Below are 24,956 nucleotides of genomic sequence, written 5' to 3'. Positions count from 1 at the left end.
GGTTCCAATTTTACTTTTCTATTTATTTAATCTATTTAAGGGTATTAAATTATATTGAAATACCTACAAATATTTAAAAATTTACAATAAATCTTCTAAAATTAATTAGTAAAAAGATTACCCTTATCCGAGATAATAGAGTTTAGAAGGCTGAATTACTAGAATATATTTTATTAAAAAAAAGGTAAATTATTAAGCGTTAATTATCTTTTAGGTAGGAATATATAAAGCGTACTTAGTAAAACGGTTAATAATAACCAAAATTACATTATAGGTCCGATTAGATATAGGGTCGAATACTTTTAGTAACTTTATAATAAAGTCGTACGAAATATCCTACTAAAGAATAGTAGGGATAGGTAATAATCCTAGTAAGTTATAAGGTTAGTAATTATATAGTTTAGCCTTTTAATATTTTAGGTATTTATAAATATATATTTTAATATTGGTTATAATAATTAATTAGTAATAGAATTAGTTAATATACTTTAATATTTTCTTCTAACCCGGGTACCCGGCTATTGTATTATTGTAATAAGTATAAAATAGTTCGGCCTATATACATTCCGGAATATAGATTTAATATTAGTATTAAAGAGTCTCGTCTTCCCTTATTTTCCAATTCTTTATTTATCTCCTTCCTTCGCTATTCTTTTATAATTCTTCAATAATAAATAAATTCCCTTCTATATTTCTAATAATTATTACCCTAATAGTAGTAAATATTTATTATTTTTCTACGCCTTTATTACTACTATATATATACTTATATTTTTTATAATTATTCCCTTCGTTTCCCTCTTTAATTTAGTAATAGCTTTATCCACAAATTTTATTTTCTTTTCTAATATTCTACCTATTCTAATATCGTCCTTTATCCTTATCCGCTTTCTCTACCCCTTATACAATTTATTCTCTTTCTATAGTTTTTACTACCTCCTATATAATTCGTTTTCTTTATTTTTTAATACCCAATTTCCTCTACTTCGCCGGTATTTTATTACTATTTTTACTCTTCTATTATTATTCTTCAACTTTCTTTTCTAATTAAAATTATTTATTTTACTAGTATCTTTAATATCCGGCCTTCCTTTATAATTCAATCCTTTTTTTACCCCCTTTAATAATTCTAATTAATAAGTATTCGCCTCCCTTCTCTAGTTCCTCCCCCTATAATTATAATTTCCTTAATAATTTATCTATTGAATTCAATTTCTTTAAATTATATTTTATTTTAAAATTATATACCGCTAATTTTAATACTTACTAATTCTACTTTACATTAATCCGTTCCTTCTCCTAAAAATACTATAAATTTAAATAATTTATAATTATTAAAAATAATTTATCTATATATAATAGGTATTACCTCTACACTTTTAATACCCCTACAATTATTAATAATTCTCTATTTCCAATTTTATATCTTATTTCTTCTAACGATTTCTTCTTTAAAAAGAATATTACCGGGTATTATTTATCGCTATATAACTATATAAGGATTACCCTAATTATAAAATCCAATATATCCATCTCTATTTAGATTTATAACGTTAAATTAAAGTAATATAATATTAATACTTTCTAAAATAGTTGTTTTAATTCCGTAAATACCTTCTCCGCCTCTACTATTAGTTTAAACGCCCTCCGTTTCTCCTCCTTTAACAATTCTATTAAAGGCGCTGTTATTTTGGAATATAGTATTATAAAATATTTATGAAACCCTATAAATTTTAAAAAGATTTAGATATTATAAACGTTCGATGGAATTTCCTAATTTATAATTACTATAACCCTTTATAAATTTATTAAAATACTCTCCGGGGAAATAATATAGTTTAAGAATAATACTCTCTTCGTATAGAATTTATATTTATTTAAATTTATATAAAGGTCCCAATCTTATAGCCGTTGAAGGACTTCTTTAATATAATTATTATAGTCTTCTTTATTCTTATTATAAATTAGAATATTATTAAAATAAATAATATATATTATATTTATTAGCCCCGCTAATATATTATTAATATATATTTAAAATATTATTAGTATATTTACTAATTCTATTAGTATAATTAGGAATTCGTAATACCTATACTTCGTACAAAATACCATCTTCTCTTCGTCTCTTTCCTAAATCCGAATTTTATAGTATACATCCTTTGAATTTAACTTTATAAAAACTTTTACTAATAATAATTAATTTAAAATCTTTTAAATAAGGGGTAACGCTGTCCAATTTTTCTTTATAACTTTATTAAGCGCCCTAAAATTAATATAGAACTTTAATTTTCCGCCTTTCTTTAAAATAAAAATAATAGGGGTACTTACTAGGTTAATAGAGAATTAAATTTACCTTTTTTAGAACGCCTCTAATAATTATTCTTATAGTACCTCTAATTCTTTAATATTTAATATATAAATCAATCCCTAAGGCGTAGATTCTCTATCGATTAAATTAATATAATATTTTAAACGGTTATATTAAAGTAGGGGTATTACTAAAGCTTTAAAAACTAATTAAAATTCTTCGTACTCCGGTAAGATTATTAGTTCGGAAATAGTAAATTCGCTCTTTAATTCCTTTAACAATTCTAGGGATTTTAACTATATTAATTCTTATAAGGGGGCTAGGGTAAAATAAATGTTATTAAATATAACCCGAAAGATTTTCGATAGGGGGGTAGAGGCTTATAGGGTATTAATTAATTTTAATATAATAAATAGGGTTACGAATTTAATTATTAAAGAAAGGGGAATTTCGAATAGGATATTCGTATATACGGGAGGGCGAAAACTCTCTTCTACTGTCGTTATTTCCCGGGAATTTAATAGTAAAATAGAATCCTATTATAGCCCCGCTAGGACGGTTATAATATTATATACTTCCTTTATTAATATTATATTTAATTTTAGGTCGTCGGTTTCAATCCGAAATTGAAATGTCCGCCGTTACTAATTAATATTGGAATTCTATTCGTAAAGTTAGGGGTAATCGAAGATAATTTTTACGGCCGGGGATTTAATAATAGTAAATATAATTTACTTTATCTATTTAATACTATAATAATTATATATTTTAATAAAATAGGTAATTGAACTATATATAGGAATAGATTAAAAGGAGAAATTAATAAGATGATAGGGTATAGAATTAATTTTTATATTTAATAAGAGTAAATACCTACTAATTAAATTTAATTCTATACCCGAATTTATTAATCTTTGCGTATACTACTAATTTCTATAAATCTTTACTAATAATATTATTTCTAAACATAATTATAATTTACCTACATTATTTTAAACGGATATAGCCGCCGCTTTAACCGTAATTAATATAATATTTATACTATATAGCGGGGTACCCGTAGGAATAGGGCAATTCCGCACTTAATAGCTAACCTCGCTATAATTAAGATAAGTTCGGTTCGAATATATTAATACAAAATAGCCCGTTATATTATATTTTTTAATAAATATTTAATAATTTCAATTAAGTATAATAATTATATATATAGCCTTTTTAATTATAGAGAGAATAAATAAGATTAGAGTTTATTTAAAAAGTTAGGAAGGAACGACGGGGGAAATTAGGAGGATTAGTACTATAGGACGTAGGGGGGAGAATATTCGATAAAGAAATAGGGATAGGTTAAAACGAAGAAAATAATTAAATATACTTTAAAAATATTTAATTTTAACAATATAATACGGACGGTTTAATACTTTCTAAGCCCTCTAACCATTCTATATATATTATTACTTCGTTTATTATATTAATACTAACTGTCGAGAGGATGCCTTATTTAAAGAGAGGATATAGCTAATTAGCCTAAATAACAACCCGAATATATTCCGGCTAATTGTAGGAGAGATTAAATTCTTTAATATAATAGTAATTATAAAAATTATAAATTATTTTGGAAGTACCCTACTATATATATTCAAATTTATCGAGAGCGGACTATTTAATAATTTAAATATTACTATTATATTTAATTTCTAAAAAGGCACAAAGGTCGTTCTATATAAGCGTATTACGGACGGTATTATATTTAGATTTACTATAGAAGGCTAATATATATTTAATTTAAGCGTTCTTAAAATTACCCTTAATATAATTAATAGTAAACGAAAGAGAAGTATAAAAATATTCTTAAAAATATATATTAATATTATAGAAGTAATTCTAAAATTAAAAAAATTTTCGCTCATAAATTTAATAATATTATATTTAGGGTAATATTCGGTATAGGCGAGTAGGGCTATTAATAGTAGAAGGGTAATTATGATAATAATTATTGAAGAGCGAATAATAAAGGGAAGTATAATAGAAATATAAATTTAATTATAGAAGAAATAGTCCTAATAATAAAATTTAGCGGAAATAGGAGGGTAATTACCAACTGCGTTCTATTTAATAAAGCCTACGAAAGCGAATTGTTACGAACTTAAGCAACTACACAGGCCAACCAAATTGTTGGGATGTGACAGCCCCGCTTATGATAAGATAGTGTAACCTAAGACTAGGATAGAAGCAAGAGAGTACCCGAAGGGCGCTTACTAGGAAAGGTGCTTACAATGAGCAACGCTTATAGTAAATAGCGCTTATAGTAAACAACGCTTATAGTAAGCAGCGCTTACAGTAAGTAGAATACTATCGTAAGTAGGTATTCTAAGGATAAAACCTTAGAAATAGGTATAGAATATAAAGGGACGATTGGAGAATTTAGATTATTAGATAGTTCGATAATAGTTAATTAATTATTATTATTGAGATTAATATTATAAAATATATTTATTATAAACTTTCTAACTTTACCAAATAGTATTAATAGTTCTTACTTTTAATTATCTTATAGAAGTAAATTAAATTGCCGTTTATTATATATTAATTACTCTCTTTAGCCCATTTCGGATAGTAATTGAAGGTACCCCCTTTACTTTACTATATCTTCTTATATCGAACTAACTATTATAGAGGGTAATGCTACGAATGTCGATCCGATTGTACGCCTCCTCTAGGAATTATAGGACCGGATTTTGCAATTTAAAGAATAGTTTAAAGCGTAGACCGGGCCTAATAGTAGAAGCTCCGAAGATAATAAACCGGCGGACCCTCCGGTTATAAAACCTATATTCCCGAAGAAGAATATTAAAATCGAAGTTCCTAATAAGTTCGGAGGATAGTAGGATTGCTTATAAGGGTTCTTCTTGTAAGTCTATACTTACTTTAATTACTATTTAGAGAGTTTCCCTACGGAGATTGATAAAGTTGTTTTTACTGGGATTTATTTTAAGGATAGAGTATTTATTTAGTATAAGTTTATTTTCTAGGACTAGTACAACCGTAGAAACTAAGTTAAAGATAGTACTAAGTTTCTTATAATAAACCTTTAAAATTTCGTAGATACTTTAATTGGAGTATTCGGTAAATATAATGAGGATTTAAGGGCTTAGGAAAAACTTTTCTACCTTCGCTAAACTATATCCGCCTTAATTTACGTTATTTCCTTTAAATAATATATTATTAAGAGTAAATTTAATAACGAAAGCCTTATATAAATATTCTATTAAGGATTAAAGAATTCTATTAAGGATAAATTATATAAAGAAAATAGACTTGCTAGCTTTAATAATTATATAGCGCGTACTATCCGTATTAATAACCGTCTTTAGTAATAAAATTAAAAATAATAGAACTTACTATTGTAGTATTAGTAAGCTTTATACTAAGTTAATACTAAATAGAAGTATAATTAGGGATAAAGTAATTTGTAGGAAAATAAAGGAAATCCTATAGATATTAGTACCATCTAACCTAATAAAGGATATTATAATATATTACAAATTAAGTATTTTAACTATAGTAAAAAGGGGTATATAAAGTACGATTATTATACGCTTAAATAGTTAAAGTAGAAGAAGGCGGAAGCTATAGTAATAGAAGGAATTAGGGTAATTAAAATTATTAGCGCTAAATATAAATAAAATAATTTAGAGGATGTTATAAATAGAGTTATAACTATAACCCTAAGGAATATTAGTACCGGGCTAATAGATTGGATAATAAAGACCCTTAATAGGAAGAATTATTTTGTAAAAGACTTTATATTCGGGAATAAACCTATTAGATACTAATATAGGAGGAATTTAGTAATATTGCTACTATCGACCGTATACTTCTTATTATTATATATATTATAAATACCTCCCTACTACCAGTATTATTTTCTATATCCGAAATTTATATTAATAATATATAGGACTTTATTAATTTATACTTGTATAAACCCCCTAATAATTCTATTATTGGATATTGGATAGACCCTTTAAAGTATTATTATTAAAGGAGTTAAGAGAATAAGAAGTAGGACGATTTTTAAAAGAAGCGGGTAATTATTATTGAAGGTAGATTTAAGGTATTTTAGAGCGATATTCCAAATTTAGTAAGAGCCTATAGACCTATTGAAAGGAATACTATTTAAATATACCCCCTTTATTATATATATTATTGGATGCTATAGTTCTAATATATTACGGATAATTACTATAAATACTACGGAAAGAAACGGGATAATTATTTCTAGCCTATCCGAAGGATAAATGCGTAAGGATAATTTAAATTAATTACCCGTACCTTTAGTAGAGGGGATTTTTAAATTACTTTTATTATAAACGAATAGTTCGTATTTAGGTTGCGCCCCCTTGCGAGACTAAATGAATAATTAGCGCCCTGGAAATTCCTAGTATATTTATATAATATTTATATTTATATAGGATAGGGAGCCGCCGATTACTATTAGTAATAGTATTTAATATCCGACTACCCTATTTATATAAGGTAGAAAGCCTAAATTTATAAAATAGAAATTGATTATTATATATAATAGGTTAATAAGGCTGAAGCTATAGAGGAAGAAAAGGCTGTATATTTAGTATAATTATAGGAATACGGTTTATTAGACGAATTTATACTTAAAGAAGAGGATGCTTTTAATAATTATTGTTAGGAATTAGGAAACGGTTTAGGGCCTTTAGGGAGGCCCGACGAAAATTAAGCCCTTAGATAAAGAAGATTATCCGATAATATAGCCGTTAGAAAAATAAGATTTAAGACCTTATAGTATTTATAAAAGTTATAATTGTTGAAGAAGGGAAAGAGGATTAATAATTTAAAGTTATAATCTATTAGAAGAATTATTAAGCCTTTGCGTTAGTAAATTCCGGAATTTAATTAAACTTTATTTTACTAAAATTTATTACTTAATTAAAAATTCCCTAAAGGAAAAAAAAGGTTCCCTTTGTAGTAAAAGGACCCTTTAAAACCCAAATTGTAAAGAAGGAAATATTGCTACTCCCTATTATAGTAAAAGGAAAGACGGTTGAAATTAGCTTTAATATCGTTAATATAGGACTATTTAAAAATATAATCCTAGGATACTTATAGTATATTATATACGACCTATATATTAATTAGAAAGAAGGTAATTATTTACGTTTAAAAACGTACCTAACTATTAATAGGAAATTAAGAGTATAAAAGGAAGTAAATTATAATAGTACTATTCCTATAGCTTTACTATAAATAGTATAGGAAATTATAATTTATATTATTAATAACAATAGTAAAATTACGGAAGAAGGGTTAGTAATATTAGTAGAAGTATCGATAATTAATATTCAATATAAATTCGACTATTACTAGAATTAATAAGTAGAAAAGTTGAAGATAGTAATCCTAATTGAGTATTAAGAATACCCGGCTTTTATTAGTAAGTACCTAGAAGGATTATTACTATACGGACTATAGGACTATAAAATTAAATTTAAGGAAGGAATTAAATTTAAATTCTTTAAAGTGTATTATATTAATAAGAAGTAGAATACGGAATTAAGGAAGTACTTGGACGAAAACCTAAAATGAGAATATATTTAGGAATTTATATTATTAATAGGGTACCTTATCCTCTTTATACTGAAGAAGGACGGAAAGTTACGCCTTTATATTAATTATAAGTAATTAAATTAAGAAATTGTAAGAAATAGTTATCCCCTACCTTTAATTTTATATATCCGAAGTTAATTAGGAGGAATATAATATTTTATACGCTTTAACCTACTTATTACTTATATTTATATTTGAATTAAGGAAGGAAATGAATAGAAAATAGTATTTTATATACTTTATAAATATTATTAGTATTTTATTATACCCTTTGGACTAATTAATATACTTATAATATTCTAATTTATTATCGATTATGTAATTCGACCCTACTTTAATAAATTTACTATTTACTATTTAAATAATATTTTTTTTTATTCTAAAACTTTTGTAGAGTATAAAGAATATGTAAGAAAAGTATTAGATGTATTATATAAGTATAAATTCTCTATTAATATAGAGAAGAGTGAATTCTATATAAAGGAGACTATATTTTTTAAGTATTTAATTTTAGAAAATAAAATCAAAATAGAATTAAGTAAAGTAGAAATTATATAGAATTAATCTATATTTAAGAATACGACCAAAGTCCGTGGATTTTTAGGGTTTATAAACTTTTATTGTATATTTATATACAATTATAGGAAGATCGTACGGCTATTATATAAATTTACTAGGAAGGAGGCTATTTTTATATAAAGAAAGGAGGAAAAGGAAGCCTTTAGGGCTATTTGTAATATAATTACTGTAAACCCTATATTAAAATTTCCCGATTTATATAAACCCTTTAAAATTAAAACTAATATATTAAATTATACTATCGGAGGTTAATTGAGGTAATATAACGATTAAGGAAAATTGTACCCTATAACTTTCTTTTTAAAGAAGCTAGAGGGACCCTACTATAATTATTCTATTTATAATAAAGAATTCTTAATTATTATTAAAATATTTTAAAAATAGAGGCTATACTTTAGTAAAATTATATATAAAATATAGATTTATACTAATTATAATAATTTCTAGTATTTTACAATTACGAAGGTGCTTAACGGCCGCTAAATATAATAGGCTGAATTTTTATTGGAATTTAATTTTAAAATTAATTATAAGAAGGGATTAGAAAATATTCGAACTAACGCTTTAAATTATCGAGCCAACTATATGAAAAACGTAGTAGAAACCTTTATACCCTTATTTTAGGAATAATCCGATGGATTATTTATATACCCCCTATAAAAATAGGTAGAGTATTATATTGTCTACCGGGTTAAATTATAGGACCTAAATTATTAGGCTACTATTACTATTTAAAGAGAATAATAAAAGTAGGAAAATAATTTAGAAGAAAGAATTATTCTTTAGAATAATAAGTTATAATACTATAATAAGGCCTACGTTTAGTTGGAGTTATACGGAGCTTTTATTATAGGAATATATATATTTAAAATAAAAGGATATATAAGTATTACGAAAATTATTATAAGGATATAGTAATACTACGATTTCCCCGGACTAAAAACCGAAGTAGCTTGGATATTATAGGCCTATAAACGCTATAGTAAGATTAGGGTTATAAGATATAAACTATACGGATTCTTCGAACCTTTAGAAATTGTAGAGAAACTGTAGAATTTGGTAACTATAGATTTTATTACTAAATTACTACTATTTATAAATATTATTATAAGGATTATATATAATAATATATTAGTAGTAATAGATAGGTTAATTAAGTAGAACTACTTCCTACTATATAAGGAGATTTAGTTAGTAGAGTAATTCGTAGATGTAATCTATTGAAATGTTATTTTAATATACGGTTAGTTGAAGGAATAGATTATAAATAGGGATACTAAATTTATATTTAAATTCTAGTAAACTTTAATAATTAAGTTTAGTACTAAGAGTAAAATATTAATAGTATACTATTTATAAATAGACGGATAAACGGAAAGGATTAATTAGATTGTAAAATAAAATTTAAGGAATTATATTAATTTCGAGTAAAGCGATTAGGTAGAGTTATTACTTATAGTATAATTAGTATATAATACCTCTCTTATAGAAATTATAAAAGTTTTACTTTTCTTTGCAAATTATAAGTATAAATTAAAATTTTTAGAAGGACTAGATACGAACGTTCCTAAGGCCGCAATTAAAGCCGGTAAATTATATATATTATATAAGAAACTTAAAGAGGAATTGGAGTTCGTTCGATAAAGGATAAGCCGCTTCTTTAATATTAAAAGATTCGAAGGACTTCGCTTTAAAGAGGGGAATAAAATTCTTTTATTAACTAAGAATTTTAGGATAAAGAGGCCTAGTAAGAAATTCGATGACCGATAGGTAGGACTATTCAAAATTAAGAGAAAGATCTCCGATGTAGTATATTAATTGGATATTTTTAATATTATAAAATTAAAATTATATTTATTCTATATTGTACTATTAGAGCTAGTACTTAAGAATGTACGAATTAATATATATACTAATATTAAGGACGAGGAAGAAGAATAGGATGTAGAGTAAATTTTAGATTTAAGAAGAGAAAATAGAGAATTAGAATACCTTATTAAGTAGGAAGGATTCGGCCCCGAGGATAATATATAGGAACCTATTAAGAATTTAAATTACTTTAAAAAGCTAGAGGAATTCTATTGGAGGAACCCGGATCGGTTAGGGGCGGAAGGCTACTTAACTAAGAGGCTAAATAAATTAAAAAGTCTAAGGACACCTAACTTACGGGTATAAAGGTTAAGGAGGTAATAATTATAGTAGGCCGCTCTTTATTAAATAAAAGTTTAAATTCCCGTTTAGTAGCCCTATCCTCCTTATTCTATACTTCCAATTCTACTAACACTAACGATAATATTTCCCTACCCTCCTTAACTAACTAATTTTTCCTTTATTTTAAACGAACCAAATAAAACTTCCTTTTTTAAAGTTCGAAAAACTTTATATTAACTTTCCGAATTAATACTTCGATATCCTAAATTATATATTAATATTCGGTAAAAATACGTATAACTATTAGAATTAGTAATTAAACTTTACTAATTCTAAAGGGATATTTACGTTCCGTATTATAGTCTATTTCTATATAAGGACGTACGACCCGGATATATTCCCTATACTTTATTTCGCTAAGAAGCTTTTTATAAATGAATTTCCGATTAGAGTAGCGTTAATAAGGTATAACTATTGAGCTAAAGCGTTTAATAGAAGTTAGTAATACGCGCCGACGGGTTAATGAGTTGGATATAGGCTTAGAAATGCGGTCGAATATTTCGGATAAAGGGGTAAGGAAAAGGGAAGGCTTATTATATTTAGATTAATAGGTAAAGTAACTATAGAGAATAAGAGTAAGTAAATACTCCCGGAAACCAATAAGCCGTCGAGGACGTCGGTTAGGGAGGGGAGGTATTATATTACGAATTTAAGTAATTATATGGGCCAACCGAGTTATTGGGATATAATAGCCCCGCTTATAATAAAATAATATAATTTAAAACTAGGATAGAAGTAGGGGAATACCCGAAGGGCGCTTACTAGGAAAGGTATTTACAATAAGTAACGCTTATAGTAAATAGTACTTATAGTAAATAACGCTTATAGTAAGTAGCGTTTATAGTAAATAGAATACTATTGTGAGTAGGTATTCTAAGGATAAGACTTTAGGGATAGGTATAGAGTATAAAGGGATAATTAGAGAATTTAGATTATTAGATAGTTCGATAGTAGTTAATTAATTATTATTACCGAGACTAATATTACAAAACATACTTGTTATGAACTTTCTAGCTTCACCGAACAGCACTGATAGTTCTTACCTTCAGCTATCCCACGTAGGCAGATCAGACTGCCGTTCGTCACACGAATTAATCCTACTAGAATATATATAAAGGGAGATAATTTAGGAGGAGTTTAATTACAACGAATTAGAATTCGAATAATTATTATTTACGTATAAACTTATTAGCTTTAAATATTTAAAGGTACGAATAAAGAGCCCGGAGTAGTATAAAGGGGTAATCTTCATTATTATTTACTTCAATAGACTCTACAATAGGCTAATATTTTTATAATAAAGGCGGAGGAGGTTATAGGACTTTAATTATAGTAACTAAAAGGGTAATAGTATAAAAGGGATAAGGGGTTACCTTAGCGGTATAGGAAATAGACCGACTATTATATATATATATTTTAACAATATTAACTCAATTTCTAGAGGAAGAACTATTAATTTATTAGGATATAGGAGGAAGGTAAATTAAAATAACTATAGTCGTAGCTATACGTAGGGGACGGTAAATTAGGGGTTAATTTAAAAATATATTAATAATTACTAACTATAAAGAATAAAGCTCCTTCGAACTTCTTTTATATTAATATAAACTCTATTCTATTATAGCTAAGAATTATAGAGTTTTATATTAGCGTACTACCCTAACGTAGCGCTGGATTATCCTTCCTACGAACTTATTTTATTAAATACTCTAATACTATTAAATTGAAGATTAATTAGGCAAAAGAGAGTACCGGCTGTCGCAATACTTCTAAGTAAGAGTTTAATCAGACGAGATAGAGCGTCGGTATTATAGTACTATAGTATCCCTTCCCCGGCGGTTACCCCTTAGCCTCCTAATATATAACCGCCAATCTTCAACGGTACTACCTATAAGGATCCTGCGCTAATATTGAAAGATAGAGCTGCGATAGAATTTAAGAAATAGTTATTATAGCTTAACCCCTCGGAAATCATTGTTTATACCGACGGATCTATAATTGTTAAATAAATAGAGCTCCCAACGTACATTAAGGACCCGGACGCTAACGAGGAGAGACCGGAGGGCAAGTGCGTTAGTTTTAAGTATATTGTATTCTAGGGACAAACTAAGCTAGCCCGGGGTTATAGGCAGTTAGAGCAAGCCGAAGTCTTTAATACTAAGGCCGAGGGAGCGAAGTACGGCCTACGGGCCGCGGTAGCGTTATTCCCGGGATAAGCGTATACTCGGCCGTGTATTATAGTCTGCCTAAATAATACATCGGTTATTAGGGGCCTCCGAAGTACCCCTACGCTATTATTGTAAATTGCCTTCTTTAAATTTTAGGCTATACGCCGGGGGTACGGCCCGGTCGACGTACGCTAGGTTCCGGGGTATAAAAGTATTATAGGCAACGAGATTGCGGATAAATTTATAAAGGCGGGCGCCGAAGGGGGAGAGGTAATTAATAAGGGCCTAGCTACTCTAATATACTCGAAGAGGCTAATTAAGAAGGAGGTACGAATAGACTTTAAAGGCTAGTAGGTTGTTAATAAACTAGAATTATACGCTAATTATAAGTTGGGCGCCTCTATTACGCCTAGCAACGAGCTAAGGGAACTCGATAGGTAGTCGCTATACTACCTCCTTACAGCCCGGTCTGGTCATAGCGACTTCAAGGAATACTATAAAAGATTCGAGTATGAAAATACGCTACTAACGTACTATTATAATAGTTAGAAGACTCCCTTTCACCCTTTCTACTATCGAAAGGCATATTGTATCTTCCTAATTATAGGAGACGCGGCTACCTTAGAGAATTTCTCCCTTACTATTAGGATCTATTAGTAAAAATTTATAGCTAGAATCTAAACCTTATATTTCTTTTTATAAACCTATACGAAGAAAGCGTAGCGCTAATTACTCTAGTAGTAATATATTAACGAGGGTGGTACGGCCGGCGATCTTACTAATTTCCTACGAAGAGAAGGAATAGAAGTCAGCGACGGCTATACTATAGGGAAGGTTATAGTAAATTTAAATAGATTAGTCTACTAGGTTAGAAGGCGAGAAGAGGGGATTTATAGTAGAGAAGATAATAATAATGATAGTAAAGGGAAAGGGGAATAGGACGCTTTTTCTTTTTCTTTTATTTTCATTTCGGTAGACATATTCGCTGCTCGTTTACGGGCGCTTTAATTAGAATTGCTAGGCCGCGTTTACGCTATAGGCAGTACTTGAGAGTCTCTAATAGTAAACCTCAGTTTGCCCTCGGATTACGGATTTAGTAGAATAGTCGAGAGTCTCTAGGCGCTACAGAGCACCGCTAGGGCATTGCCCTCTACTTTATACATTAGATTCACCGCTGTAGCACGTCTCATACCCTAAGGGAGGCGGAAGTAGACGTTAAAAATAACAACAACAATAACAATAACAACCATCAGTCCATCCACGCATGTGCCTCCAATTCCTTTTGAATTGCAATCGAACTCGGTTACTGGTTCTTGTCTAGTAATTTTGGAAGCTGGGTACCACAAACGATGTGCAGGGAATGCGCTGTCGCATTGAGCAACCGTACCACGAAGTACCGAAGCTTTAGTAAACTCAGCAGCCATTATAATTGGCTTCGTTTATGCTATGCTCATTATATGGAATTATAACCTGAATCTGTCACCTCCAGGTGTTTACGCCGGTCAAGACCAAGTGAAGTCCATATATCAACCCAGTGGCAGCGGCGCTTTCATCACCAACCCGCCTTATTTAGGGCAGAACCTTTTCCATTCCGGCCTTCAGTATAAACGTTAGGCGTAGGTTCTCCCACATTATCACCATTGCTTGCTTACTTACCTACCACAGCGGAAATATAGGAAGACTATTAAGGCTTGAGAGGGGGGTTCAAGGCTAGTTCCAAATCTTAGAGCAGATAACTGGCCCAGCCTTGTTGTGAGATCTAGCACTGTTGGTTGAGGGAGGCCCCTGATTGGTCGCATTTGGGTGCAAAATGGTAAAAGCTAAAGACCCCTATAACGGCCTTCTGTAATGCCACTAGAAGGGTCTCTTCTACTCATTTTTTTTTTTTTTTTTTTTTTTTTTTCGTACTTGGAAGGTGGAAGGGGGGGAGGGGGATGAAGGTATTCACATATTCACTTCGGCGAGACTTCTCGCGCGACGGAAAAAAAGCTGTCACCGATTAGAATCGAACAAGTAATCACAAGAAAGAGAGCGACGGCAGAAACCATTGAGCCACTAGCCCAATTGATAATAAAGATATTCGTTATTGCCGTTGATATAGGGAACTGAGAAAGAGAAAGGGGGGGACGGATGGGTTAATAAGAAAGAACGACTCTCTCAACTACCTCTACCTTGTTGAATTACCTATAAAGCAAGCGGAATTTGGCCAATAAGAGCCCTGCCTTGAGCAACAGTGCTAGGGAACCAACAGTGCTAGATTTCACAACAAGGCTTGTAAAGATTACAAGCGTTAAACCCCCCAACAAGGCTTAATGCGCTAGTGATTTTCCCGCTATAGTACGGCGCTGCCACGTACAGTGGGGCGCTAAAAAAAACGACCAACTCTTTTTTTACCCGTAAAAAGGGCCAAAAGTCAACATCTTCAACTCTTGGTTTCTTAACGAGCCTTTTTACAAAAGTCACTCCACGTTATAGTTAGAGATATCTTTAATAGGAGATGCTAATGCAAATTGTCCGAAAGGATACATTCCAAAAGGGCGCAAAAGGGTAAGTACTAAAGTAACTTTCGGAAAAGCATTTCAAATTTCACCCACTAAAATGCACTATAGGTCCACTATAATTAAAAATACTTTTTATACTCTCATTTGGACAGTTATCATCACACCACTAAAAGAAAGAAACGAATTCTAAGTACATGTTCAGTAACTATAATCATTTACCTCTCTCTTTCTGAAGTGCATTTGCTTTTAAAAAGTGGTTGAATATGAAAACCAAGGAGTCATAGAGTTAAGTTTTGGTCCTTTTTGCGGGCAATAAAACAGTTGGTCGTTTTTTTTGACGCGGGATTGTAACTGGGCTGGAGCTGCAGGAAGTCGTGGAGGGTAAGGTCTCTCTCGCTTCCGTCGATGTTACCTAAACTATTGCCATGCCTAGGTAGGTAACATCCATTTACACGGTATTGCTTCCCTCTCGCGGACCGTCAGCCGCAATTCCATCTACACGCACGTATGTTAGACGTCGTTGGTCTGCACTGGTGCCCACTGTAACTACCTACGCAACGTGAAGAATAGGCAAATGACACCCAGACAAATACGAACAATTCAACGAACGAGGCCTGGATAAGGTTAGGTTCATAGGTACCTGTTGCGGTATGTATCGGGTATCGCCTATCTAGCGTCCCAGGCCCAGACCCAGACCCAGGTCCCAGGACGATGAAGGAAATGAGACTCAAAGAGACCGGGGAAATTCAGGGGGGTAACATTGCAGTAAGCAGCCAGTCGAGCGGCTCCATTCGTCCAGTCCAGTCCCGTCTGGTCTGGTCCCAACGAAAAAAAGATAATCCCTCGACGGCATACATGTATCCTCCGAGGGACCGGAGCACTGAACCTAATGGAGCCCCGACTAATCTGCCCCCTGTTTTAACCTTCGCTGCAGGATTTCTTGTTTCCACCGTGACTTTGGATCTTGACAGGCGCCGCGGCTTCTGGACCTTCGATGTGTATTTTTTTTCTCTGTACGGTAGTGGCCTCCAATGAGTGGCAGTCCATACCCGACCACGGCGGTCTAGTTGCTGATGTGCTGGAACCGAGTTCCGCCTGCTCCGGCCATGCTCTTCGCTGCCAGGATCGAGAGAGGAATGCACAGGTGACTCGGGACGGTTAAAGATATTCAGTTGTTGCTCTCAGTTCTCATGTGTTGTTTCTTCTCGACATTGCACAACAAGAAGAGTTATGTGCACCGGACACCTGGAGATGGCCTCCGAGACGTGACCCATCTCTAAAAGAGGTTCTAAAGCTGCGGTGAGTTCCTTCCAGAACTCTCAGCCATATGTCGGTCCATCGCACCCGAAGCCTCGGGTTCCTTGGGTCATGTCGATCGACTGCGGTGAGTCAGGCGCGGAGGTTCCAATTCGTAGCGGACCTGCCTTTGTCTTTAGGGAATTGGAGCCACTACTGCAAGACAAAGAAGGTACGAACGAGACATTCGATTGTTCCAGGCATCGAAGTTGAAAAACAGATGTATGAAAAGAACAACGCACAAGAACCATGTCTGGATGCACTCGCGAATTCAATGACCTACCTATGTACTAGCCCACTAACTTTTGAGCGTCCGAACGTTCGCATTTCGTCAATATGTGATTCCCACTGGCCCAGAATTAATTTCACACAAGTCAAAGGACACTTGTCTTCGACTCTTCGTTCTTTCCTTCCCATACGCAAGTATGCTCAGAAGTGGGTCAACTACTCCTCAATGTAGAGGTAGGTAGCCATCAACAAACCAACTCGCACATCCAGAGCCACTGGCTCCTTCCCCCTTCTAATAGTATTCATCATCATTGTTTTCCTCTTCCCCACCGTCCTTCTTCTCATTCGCGCCGTCAACCCCAATCCCCCCTTTGTAATATCAAGATCCCTGTGTGCTTGTATACACATTGCCTTGTTCTTCTCTTGCTCTTTTTCTTGCTCCTCTGCGATTTAGTTGTGGTTCTCGATTTCTCCAGCGATGGTCGACTCTGCGAGCCCCTTGAAGTTATTGCCACCGCCCTCAACCTCTTCATCTTCATAGAACCCCTCAAACTTCAAAAAGGTAATCCTGCTTTCACCTCCACTCCATAGCGCAATCTCGAGATGGTTCTCTTTATCCGCTCTGGGCTTAATCTTGGCAATCAGTGCCTTCCGCTGCTTGAACTCTACCCATCCCAAGCAGCGATCGTCTTGATCGCTGCCCATAGATAGAAGAGTCAATCGCTCCCCACTAACAACCGCTACCGTAACTGCGTCAGCACTTGTACCCCCCTTCCGAGTTGGATGGGTAGATGACAGGGCAATGTCGATAGAGTCGACGGGATAGCCGTCTACACATCGCCAGACCGGTACCCAACAACCTTCGTCTGACTGGACGAACGATGAAGTAGAAAGAGACCAGATATCACCATGCTTTGACCCCAGGATAAGGCGGTGTCCATCCGGTGCAATAGCCACAACGCGAGCGGAGACGGGATGCGCCACTGTACGGGTGACTTGCCCGTTTGATAGCAGGGTAAACCTTGTATAGTTTCTATGGGAAACGACCGTTGCAAGGCCGTCATTGGTATAGCAGGCGTTGAGAATTGGTTCTTCTCGGGAGTCTGTCTTGGGCTGGTATGGGAGGGGGTTGGCAGGATTTGGGACAATAGAGAGATTGAGAGTTGTGAAGGTGCTTGGAGAGGCGGCAAGAAGTGTAGAGCCGGTAGGATGAAAGTTGAGGATTGTTTGCGGCTGCTGTAATTGCACAAACAGGGAATTAGACATTGGAGGGGTAACGAGTGGCTCAGAAACGGGGTAGGTTATGGATAACCCGGTGTTTCTCCCCTTCGAAATGTCAAATATTTTGATGCCATTGGAGTGTGCGTCATACAACGCCAATGTCTTCCCGTAAGACGAAAGAGCAGAAGCGCGGTATTCAGCATGCCGGTCGTTCTCGTAGATCCAGCTGCTAATGAATCCGGCGAAACTTGAACGAATGGTAATGGTATGGGGGTCGATAACAACCAGCTTGCTCCCATCGGGGGTGTAATGCATTGTTGGCGGTAGAATCTTGTCGTGGTAGAATGTCGTTAGCGGAACTGACTTCAGTTCTTTGGCTTGCCAGCAGTTGGCTGGTTCAATCCACTGTACAATGGCATCTCGCCTTGGATCGAGGGGAAGCGTTGGTCGCATGAAGGGATCGTGGTGCATGAATGTCGTAATGAATCTTTTGCAAAGTTCTGAGACCATCGCTTGATCCAACTTCCTGGTTGGAAATGTAACTGTTCCGGCCTGGTAGTCAAACATCATCTGGAGATCTAGGCCAAAGGTTGGACTGCCGGTTAACATTTGAGCGGCAACCTCTCCTGCTGCCCAAACGTCAAATGCTTGTATTCCATTGAAACCTTCAAAGGTTGCAGGGTCTCTCGGTGTATAACCCCCTAGAATCTCTGGGGAGAGAAAGGAGAGATTTGCAAAGGCAACAGTATTGATGAAAGTTCCGGGACTGCCATGACTGTTGGCAGACGTTGGGTAATGAAGCCTGCATCCCCCAATTTTGACGCGCCACTCTCTGTGGTGTTGATCGGGGTTGTGTTCGGGAAGACGGTCGATAGAAATGTGCTAAAGCAAAGACCGAGACGTTATTCTAGTGACCGCACTTACACTACATCTACTCGAGGACGATTTCTCGGAATTCACTTACACACAGTTGCAGATCGCCATGGGCAAGGCCTTCCTGATGTAACAGCCCTAGGCCATTGCAGATTTGACGCATGATTGTTCTTGCTTCCTCTTCCCGTATGGATCCATGGGTCGCGATGAAAGACTGAAGATCTCCTAAGGGGCAATCCTCTGTCATGAGATGGAGGTCGGGCATACCATTGTCCACTTGGTGGCCATCGGTTTGGAAAACTTGCAGGTACCGAAGAAAGTGGTATGCAAACTTCAAAGTAAGCCGAAATGAAGGTGGTTAGTAATGACCGGAACATAGAAAACTGTACCACAGACTTGGTCGGAATTTATTGACCCACCTTGGGCTTTGTAATAGCAACGATGTGCTCTTTTGCAAAAACAAGAGCCTCTTGGCTTCTCGGTTTAAATTGTCTGACAATCCGAAGAGCTCCACGAGGAACTCCCTGCGCTACTAGGCATTTTTCTTGATACTTGACTTCAAAGGGGAGGGCACTTTGCAAGGGACTTGACTCCCATAGCTCAATCTCACCAGATCGATATTCGTAGCACCTGCATTGAACATCGCGTAGAAAACCCAGTCGTGGATAGTCTCCAGAGTGGTGAGTGGGAAGCGAAGGCGTTCGAGATCCAGAAACTGGCTCTGACATTGTGAGGGTTAGTACGAGTGCGCCAGGGTGTGTGGATGAAGGTCAATGCCTTGATGGAATCCCTCACGTTTTATAGACTGAGCGGAAGGTCCTCCTACGTCAATGCTTGAACCTCTCAACTTCATCTACAGAGCCAACATATGGTTGTGCGTCACGACTCTCGTACTAAGCACGTGTGAGATGTCCAGCTGCTACCACGGTGAAGAAACCTCCTCGGTCTTCGTGCGCCAGACGCCTCTGAAACCCCAGTGCTCGTCATTGAGAATAGTCGGAAACGACAAACGGCTAGGGTTCAATGATCAGAGGACGGAGCACAGACCTTTCAATCCTCTTGCGTTTGGCGTTTGTTCTGGGGTTGTCCAAGATTCGATGCGGCGCATTGGGAGATGGTTGAGGTTTGCTGGGTTGGTGTTGACAGCCGGTTTCGGCGTGGAACTCGGACAAGACCGCAGCACTTCATGTGCCCAGGCTTTACCGTTGCAACCTCAAAGCAGGGATTACAAGGAAGCGCAGCGCCGTACTTGGGCCGATCCTTAACAATTTTCGTAGCGGGGCGGCGGCTTGAACGTCATTTTTGGTAGCGGTAGCTCTTGCATTATTTGAGATTCACTTGGAAATTCACCTGAGGCAATCGCAACTCACTCACTCCTTCCCCATCAAATATAGTTGCTTGAGCGCAATATCTCAACCAGCGCCCAATCGCGGCAAACACGTCAAAACTCTGCAGCAATGGCTACACCGATTCCAGTTCAGATCCTGGATGGAGGGATGGGAACCACTCTGGAAGACATGCACGACATCACCTTCTCATTTGAAACTCCGCTTTGGTCATCACATCTCCTTGTTTCCGGCGAGGAGGACAAGCTGTCGGATTGCCACGAGGCATTCAAGCAGGCGGGAGCGAACATCATTTCTACCGCGACGTACCAAATATCCATCAATGGATTTGCCGCAACCAAGGCGCCGAAAAGCGGAACCCTCGACGTGGAGAGGGAGGGCATCGACAAGGAAGAGATTCCTCGCTTCTTGAGCCGTGCGGTCGTCCTTGCCGCGAATGCAGCGGGGACGGAGGGCAAAGTTGCCTTGTCGCTGGGTCCTTATGGCGCCACCATGATTCCATCGACCGAATACAGCGGCAGGTACGATCCTGAACACCAAGATGTGCAGGCCCTGGAAAAATGGCACAAGGAACGTCTGAATCTGTTCAAGGACGTCGATCCCAACCATGTCAACTACATTGCCTTTGAAACGGTTCCTAGGCTCGATGAGATTGTTGCCATCAGAAATCTGCTTTCGGTCGACAACATCCCAACATCCCTCCGTGGACGCCCCGTATGGATTTCCACTCCTTACCCAAACGATGATGGAAAGCTTCCCGACGGCAGCACGGTAGAGGAGGCCGTCAAAGCCGTTCTCACGCACAGGGAAGGCCTGGAGACTCCCTGGGGTATTGGCATCAACTGCACAAAGGTGGAAAAGCTCGACTCCTTGGTCAAACGATACGAAGATGCGATCCAAACCTGCATCAAGAACGGAGAGCGGATGGCCTGGCCAAGCTTGGTCCTCTATCCAGACGGGACAAAAGGGGAGGTCTACAACACGGCCACCAAGACTTGGGAGTTGTCTCCAGGACACAAACAGACAGAGGTACGCTGTGGTCTACCATTCTTTACAGGTCCTTTGGTTCACGCACCAACACTCACTTCTTTCAAACAGACCCCTTGGGAAACAGTCCTAGCCGGTGTTGTCGAAGCCGCACGTCAAAGAGGAAATTGGAAGTCTATCGTTGTGGGAGGTTGCTGCAAGGCGTCCCCCGAACACATTCGAAGGCTACGAAGGACCCTACAAGATTACGGCCACATGTCAACATCTCCAGCGGCGTAGCAGTGTTTGGCACCGGCCATCTCCGTCAAGCAATTCTATTGTACACAACAAAGAAAGAAACTACCACGATGGCCAATGACACCTTCAATATTACCATTACGAGACCGTTTCTACATATGACGGTTTCTCCTAGCCCATCATCATTGGGCACCCACCGCACTGCAGTCATCCCCAAAGAACATGCCCACATCGTAGTTATAGGACCCAGCCCTCACATAGTCATCGAGCATAATGTTCCACGCATCGATAGGGGAGCTATTACCGCTATTCCACAGGGCATACCTCCTCATCACACCGTCAGCCCAAGGAGCTGACACCTCACACTTCAATACCGACCCAGTCGTATACACTCCATCCGGGTTCGAGCAGCGCAAAGGATGTTCTACCGGCGTGTTCGTGAACCGGATAACACGAAGCTTTTGGTTGTCATATGGTGGGAGCGCGTACACCTCATAGCCAGCCCATGTACCGCCGCTGATGCTCATCTTGCCAGTAGATATGTCGAGATCGAACAAGCCGAAATTGGAGCCGGTCGGGGCCTCGGTGATCAGGTTGGAGTAGGGGGAGAGCACACGAATGTGGTAGTCTTTATTGCTCACACCAGGGGTGATGGCTTTCAGGCAGAAGCCCGTGACTGTTGGAGCAGAGCTGGGAGCGGTTGAGGTCGTGCTCTCGACGGATGTTGTGGTAGGCTCCTCGGTGGTGGTGGGCAGCTCACTGGTAGTGGGCGGCTCGCTCGTGGTGGGTGGCTCGCTCGTGGTGGATGGCTCGTTCGTGGTGGGTGGCTCACTCGTGGTGGGCAGCTCACTGGTGGTGGGTGGCTCACTCGTGGTGGGCAGCTCACTGGTGGTGGGTGGATCACTCGTGGCAGGCTCCGTGGTAGAGGGCTCCACGGTCGACGCCTCAGTTGCTGTAGGCTCATCGGATGTAGTGGTCGTCGTGCTCTCAATGATACTGACAGCGCTGGAAGTGTAGTCGGTAGAGCTTGTTGGGCTACTAACTACCATTGATGTCAAGGTCGACGTTGCCAAAGACGACGTCGTTGTCCGTGGGCGGCATCGACTTGCCACGGTCATGGCCGCAAGGGCTGGCAAAAGCGCTAACGAGGCACGCATGGTCGATGATTCGAAGGGATTCAATTAGAGAATGGACGCGGAACAACGCGAAACGGGGAAAGAGAGCAGAGGTTTGAGTTTGTGTGATTTCATGTTCACAACGCTTTGTCTTATATGGCACCCTATCGACGCTTTACACCATACGCTGGAGAAGCAATCACACAAAGTATCGGTCAACAGTCCAAATCTTGGCAGGCTTCTTCCTTCCATTGACCGAGAGGTAATTCAATGGTGGCTGGCTGAACTTTGGGGACTATCAGGACCTAGACCCCATCCATCGAGCTACAGTCCAATAGTTTGTGGATCCCATTAAGAGGAACCAGAAAACCGGAACAACCATTGACAGCCCAACGGGGCGACTTCAATCAAGTGCAATGACCGATAGTGGGTCTGGGGCTTGTTTGGTTTAATCTTAAACGCTACTGCAGGTACCGTGAGCCCTGATGCAAAAAGAAACGAAACTGACGAGAAGAAAGGGGAGAACGAGCGAAGCTGGGTGCTTGGTGCTTGAAATAAGCTGGATTGGCCGAGATGTTCGAGCCGAGGCATCGGATGACATCATTATCCATCGCTATGCACTCCCCCCAGCCTCAACATGTTTTGGTTTCCCTTCAGCACTGTCCAGTCGGAGCAAAACTCTCCGCCGCGTCTTTGATGCTCTCCTTCAAGCCCGTCCATCCCTCCTGTCCGACAGTACGCAACAACGAGAAGGGGATGTCCACAGGAATTTCCGTTTCATCAATTTGATTTGAACTCGGCAATTTCACCCAGTCCTTCTTTTTAGGATACAACTCCTTGAGAATGTCCAGAGTTTGGTTCCAACTGAACTGCTCCGCAGACCCATAAACCCTTGATCCAGTTAGTCCCGACACCAGCACGCCAAGATACAGCCGACCTGCGTCTCGAGCATCAATGGACGACTGCGGACCGAAAGTAGGAATTACATCGAGTGCTTCCTTCGGTTTCCCATTGTATAAAGCCCTAACCAGCCCGGCTGTGCTGGCTGACTGATTGTCGGGATCAAGGATGGGCCCAGTGACGGTGGAAATGAGCATCGCGTTGAAAGTAAACGTCGGCTTCTCCCTCGCAACCCAATCCCACAGCGCCTCCTCAACTTTGACTTTGATGGCCATGAACGGAGCGAGGCCCTTTTCCGCATCAGGGATGCCCGAATCTTCAGCCAACGCCACCGCCTCGTGATTCCATGACTCCTCCGTCAGAGTCCTGCGAATCCCGACCTTGGGCGTATAAGCCGCCCAGGAAGAGCTGGTGTAGATGAACGCCTGGACAGTGTTGGAGTGCATCTTGGCGGCGTCGAGAAGACCGTAGAGACACTTGAGTTCTTCGTTGACGGCTTTTGGCACGTCTCTGTCGTCGAGCCAGGCGACCCCGGCTACGGTGATGACGGCGGAGACGCCGGCGACGTGAGCGTTCCAGATGCCGGGGGCGGTGATGTTGGGGACTTCAATGACTTCGATGCGGTTGACGCCGTAGCGGGTGGTGAAGAAGGGCTCGACCCAGGCGCATCGAGCTTTGTTACGCACGGTGCCTCGGACGCGGTAGCCGGCTGAGAGGAGCTGGTCGACTATGTGGCTGGCGATTAGGCCGTTGACGCCGGTGATAAGGACTAGGGAGTTGAGAGGGATGAAGGGTTCCTGTGTGATTATGAGGGGTGTGTTCGCCATGGTGCAATTTTTTCTGGTTGAGGTTGAGTGAGGGCTGGTTCCTTCGAAAATCGCGAAAGTAACAAGATTTTACCAGAACAACAAAAGCAACATGGAAGATGGAAAAGACGATCACAAAAACACTGAATCTGGCTGAATAGATGGACGTAATATATCTGAGTTCGAGGGGTAAGTTCATCTTCGCAAGCATACGTCTCAGCGACTTACCTACCTCAACCATGCCCCTGCCATAGAAGAGAATATTCTGCTTTGAAATCAATGACACAACTAACGACTGACTTGCGCACACTCCATCAAGATTCACCGATTCGGCGTTAGGGTGGCCAATGGGCTCTGGACAAAAACACGATGTCTCATCGCGTTATCGCTTCCATGGTGTTACGCTGCAGACGGAGGAATGCTGATCGTAGACCGAAGTGCGAGGGAGACTCAACCACCGGGTGCGCATGCAATCATAAGACGCTGCGAGATTGATACATGGGCCAATGCTCCAAACGTCATCGTTGACCAAGACCC

The 24,956-nt window shown here is 37.5% G+C and overlaps 4 protein-coding genes across 4 annotated transcripts; 1 reads left to right on the top strand and 3 right to left on the bottom strand.

Moving 5' to 3' along the window:
* Positions 1–17,384: 17,384 nt before the first annotated feature.
* On the bottom strand, positions 17,385–19,191 carry NEUTE1DRAFT_55822 (uncharacterized protein; the record flags this gene model as incomplete). Its single annotated transcript, XM_009857368.1, has 2 exons — positions 17,385–19,037; positions 19,120–19,191. The coding sequence occupies 2 exons, from the start codon at positions 19,189–19,191 to the stop codon at positions 17,385–17,387; spliced, it is 1,725 nt and encodes a 574-aa protein (XP_009855670.1).
* A 1,239-nt stretch (positions 19,192–20,430) lies between these two features.
* On the top strand, positions 20,431–21,712 carry NEUTE1DRAFT_89911 (uncharacterized protein; the record flags this gene model as incomplete). Its single annotated transcript, XM_009857367.1, has 2 exons — positions 20,431–21,403; positions 21,473–21,712. The coding sequence occupies 2 exons, from the start codon at positions 20,486–20,488 to the stop codon at positions 21,638–21,640; spliced, it is 1,086 nt and encodes a 361-aa protein (XP_009855669.1).
* Positions 21,713–21,780: 68 nt separating this feature from the next.
* On the bottom strand, positions 21,781–22,755 carry NEUTE1DRAFT_125594 (uncharacterized protein; the record flags this gene model as incomplete). Its single annotated transcript, XM_009857366.1, has 1 exon — positions 21,781–22,755. The coding sequence occupies one exon, from the start codon at positions 22,753–22,755 to the stop codon at positions 21,781–21,783; it is 975 nt and encodes a 324-aa protein (XP_009855668.1).
* A 611-nt stretch (positions 22,756–23,366) lies between these two features.
* NEUTE1DRAFT_149647 (uncharacterized protein) lies at positions 23,367–24,516 on the bottom strand (the record flags this gene model as incomplete). Its single annotated transcript, XM_009857365.1, has 1 exon — positions 23,367–24,516. One exon carries the CDS (start codon positions 24,438–24,440, stop codon positions 23,367–23,369), a length of 1,074 nt encoding a protein of 357 aa, XP_009855667.1.
* Positions 24,517–24,956: the final 440 nt, after the last annotated feature.

The sequence above is a fragment of the Neurospora tetrasperma genome (assembly GCF_000213175.1).
Source record: "Neurospora tetrasperma FGSC 2508 unplaced genomic scaffold NEUTE1scaffold_81, whole genome shotgun sequence".
NCBI classification, from domain to species: Eukaryota; Fungi; Ascomycota; class Sordariomycetes; order Sordariales; family Sordariaceae; genus Neurospora; species Neurospora tetrasperma.
This window is presented reverse-complemented; position numbering and strand designations above follow the sequence as displayed.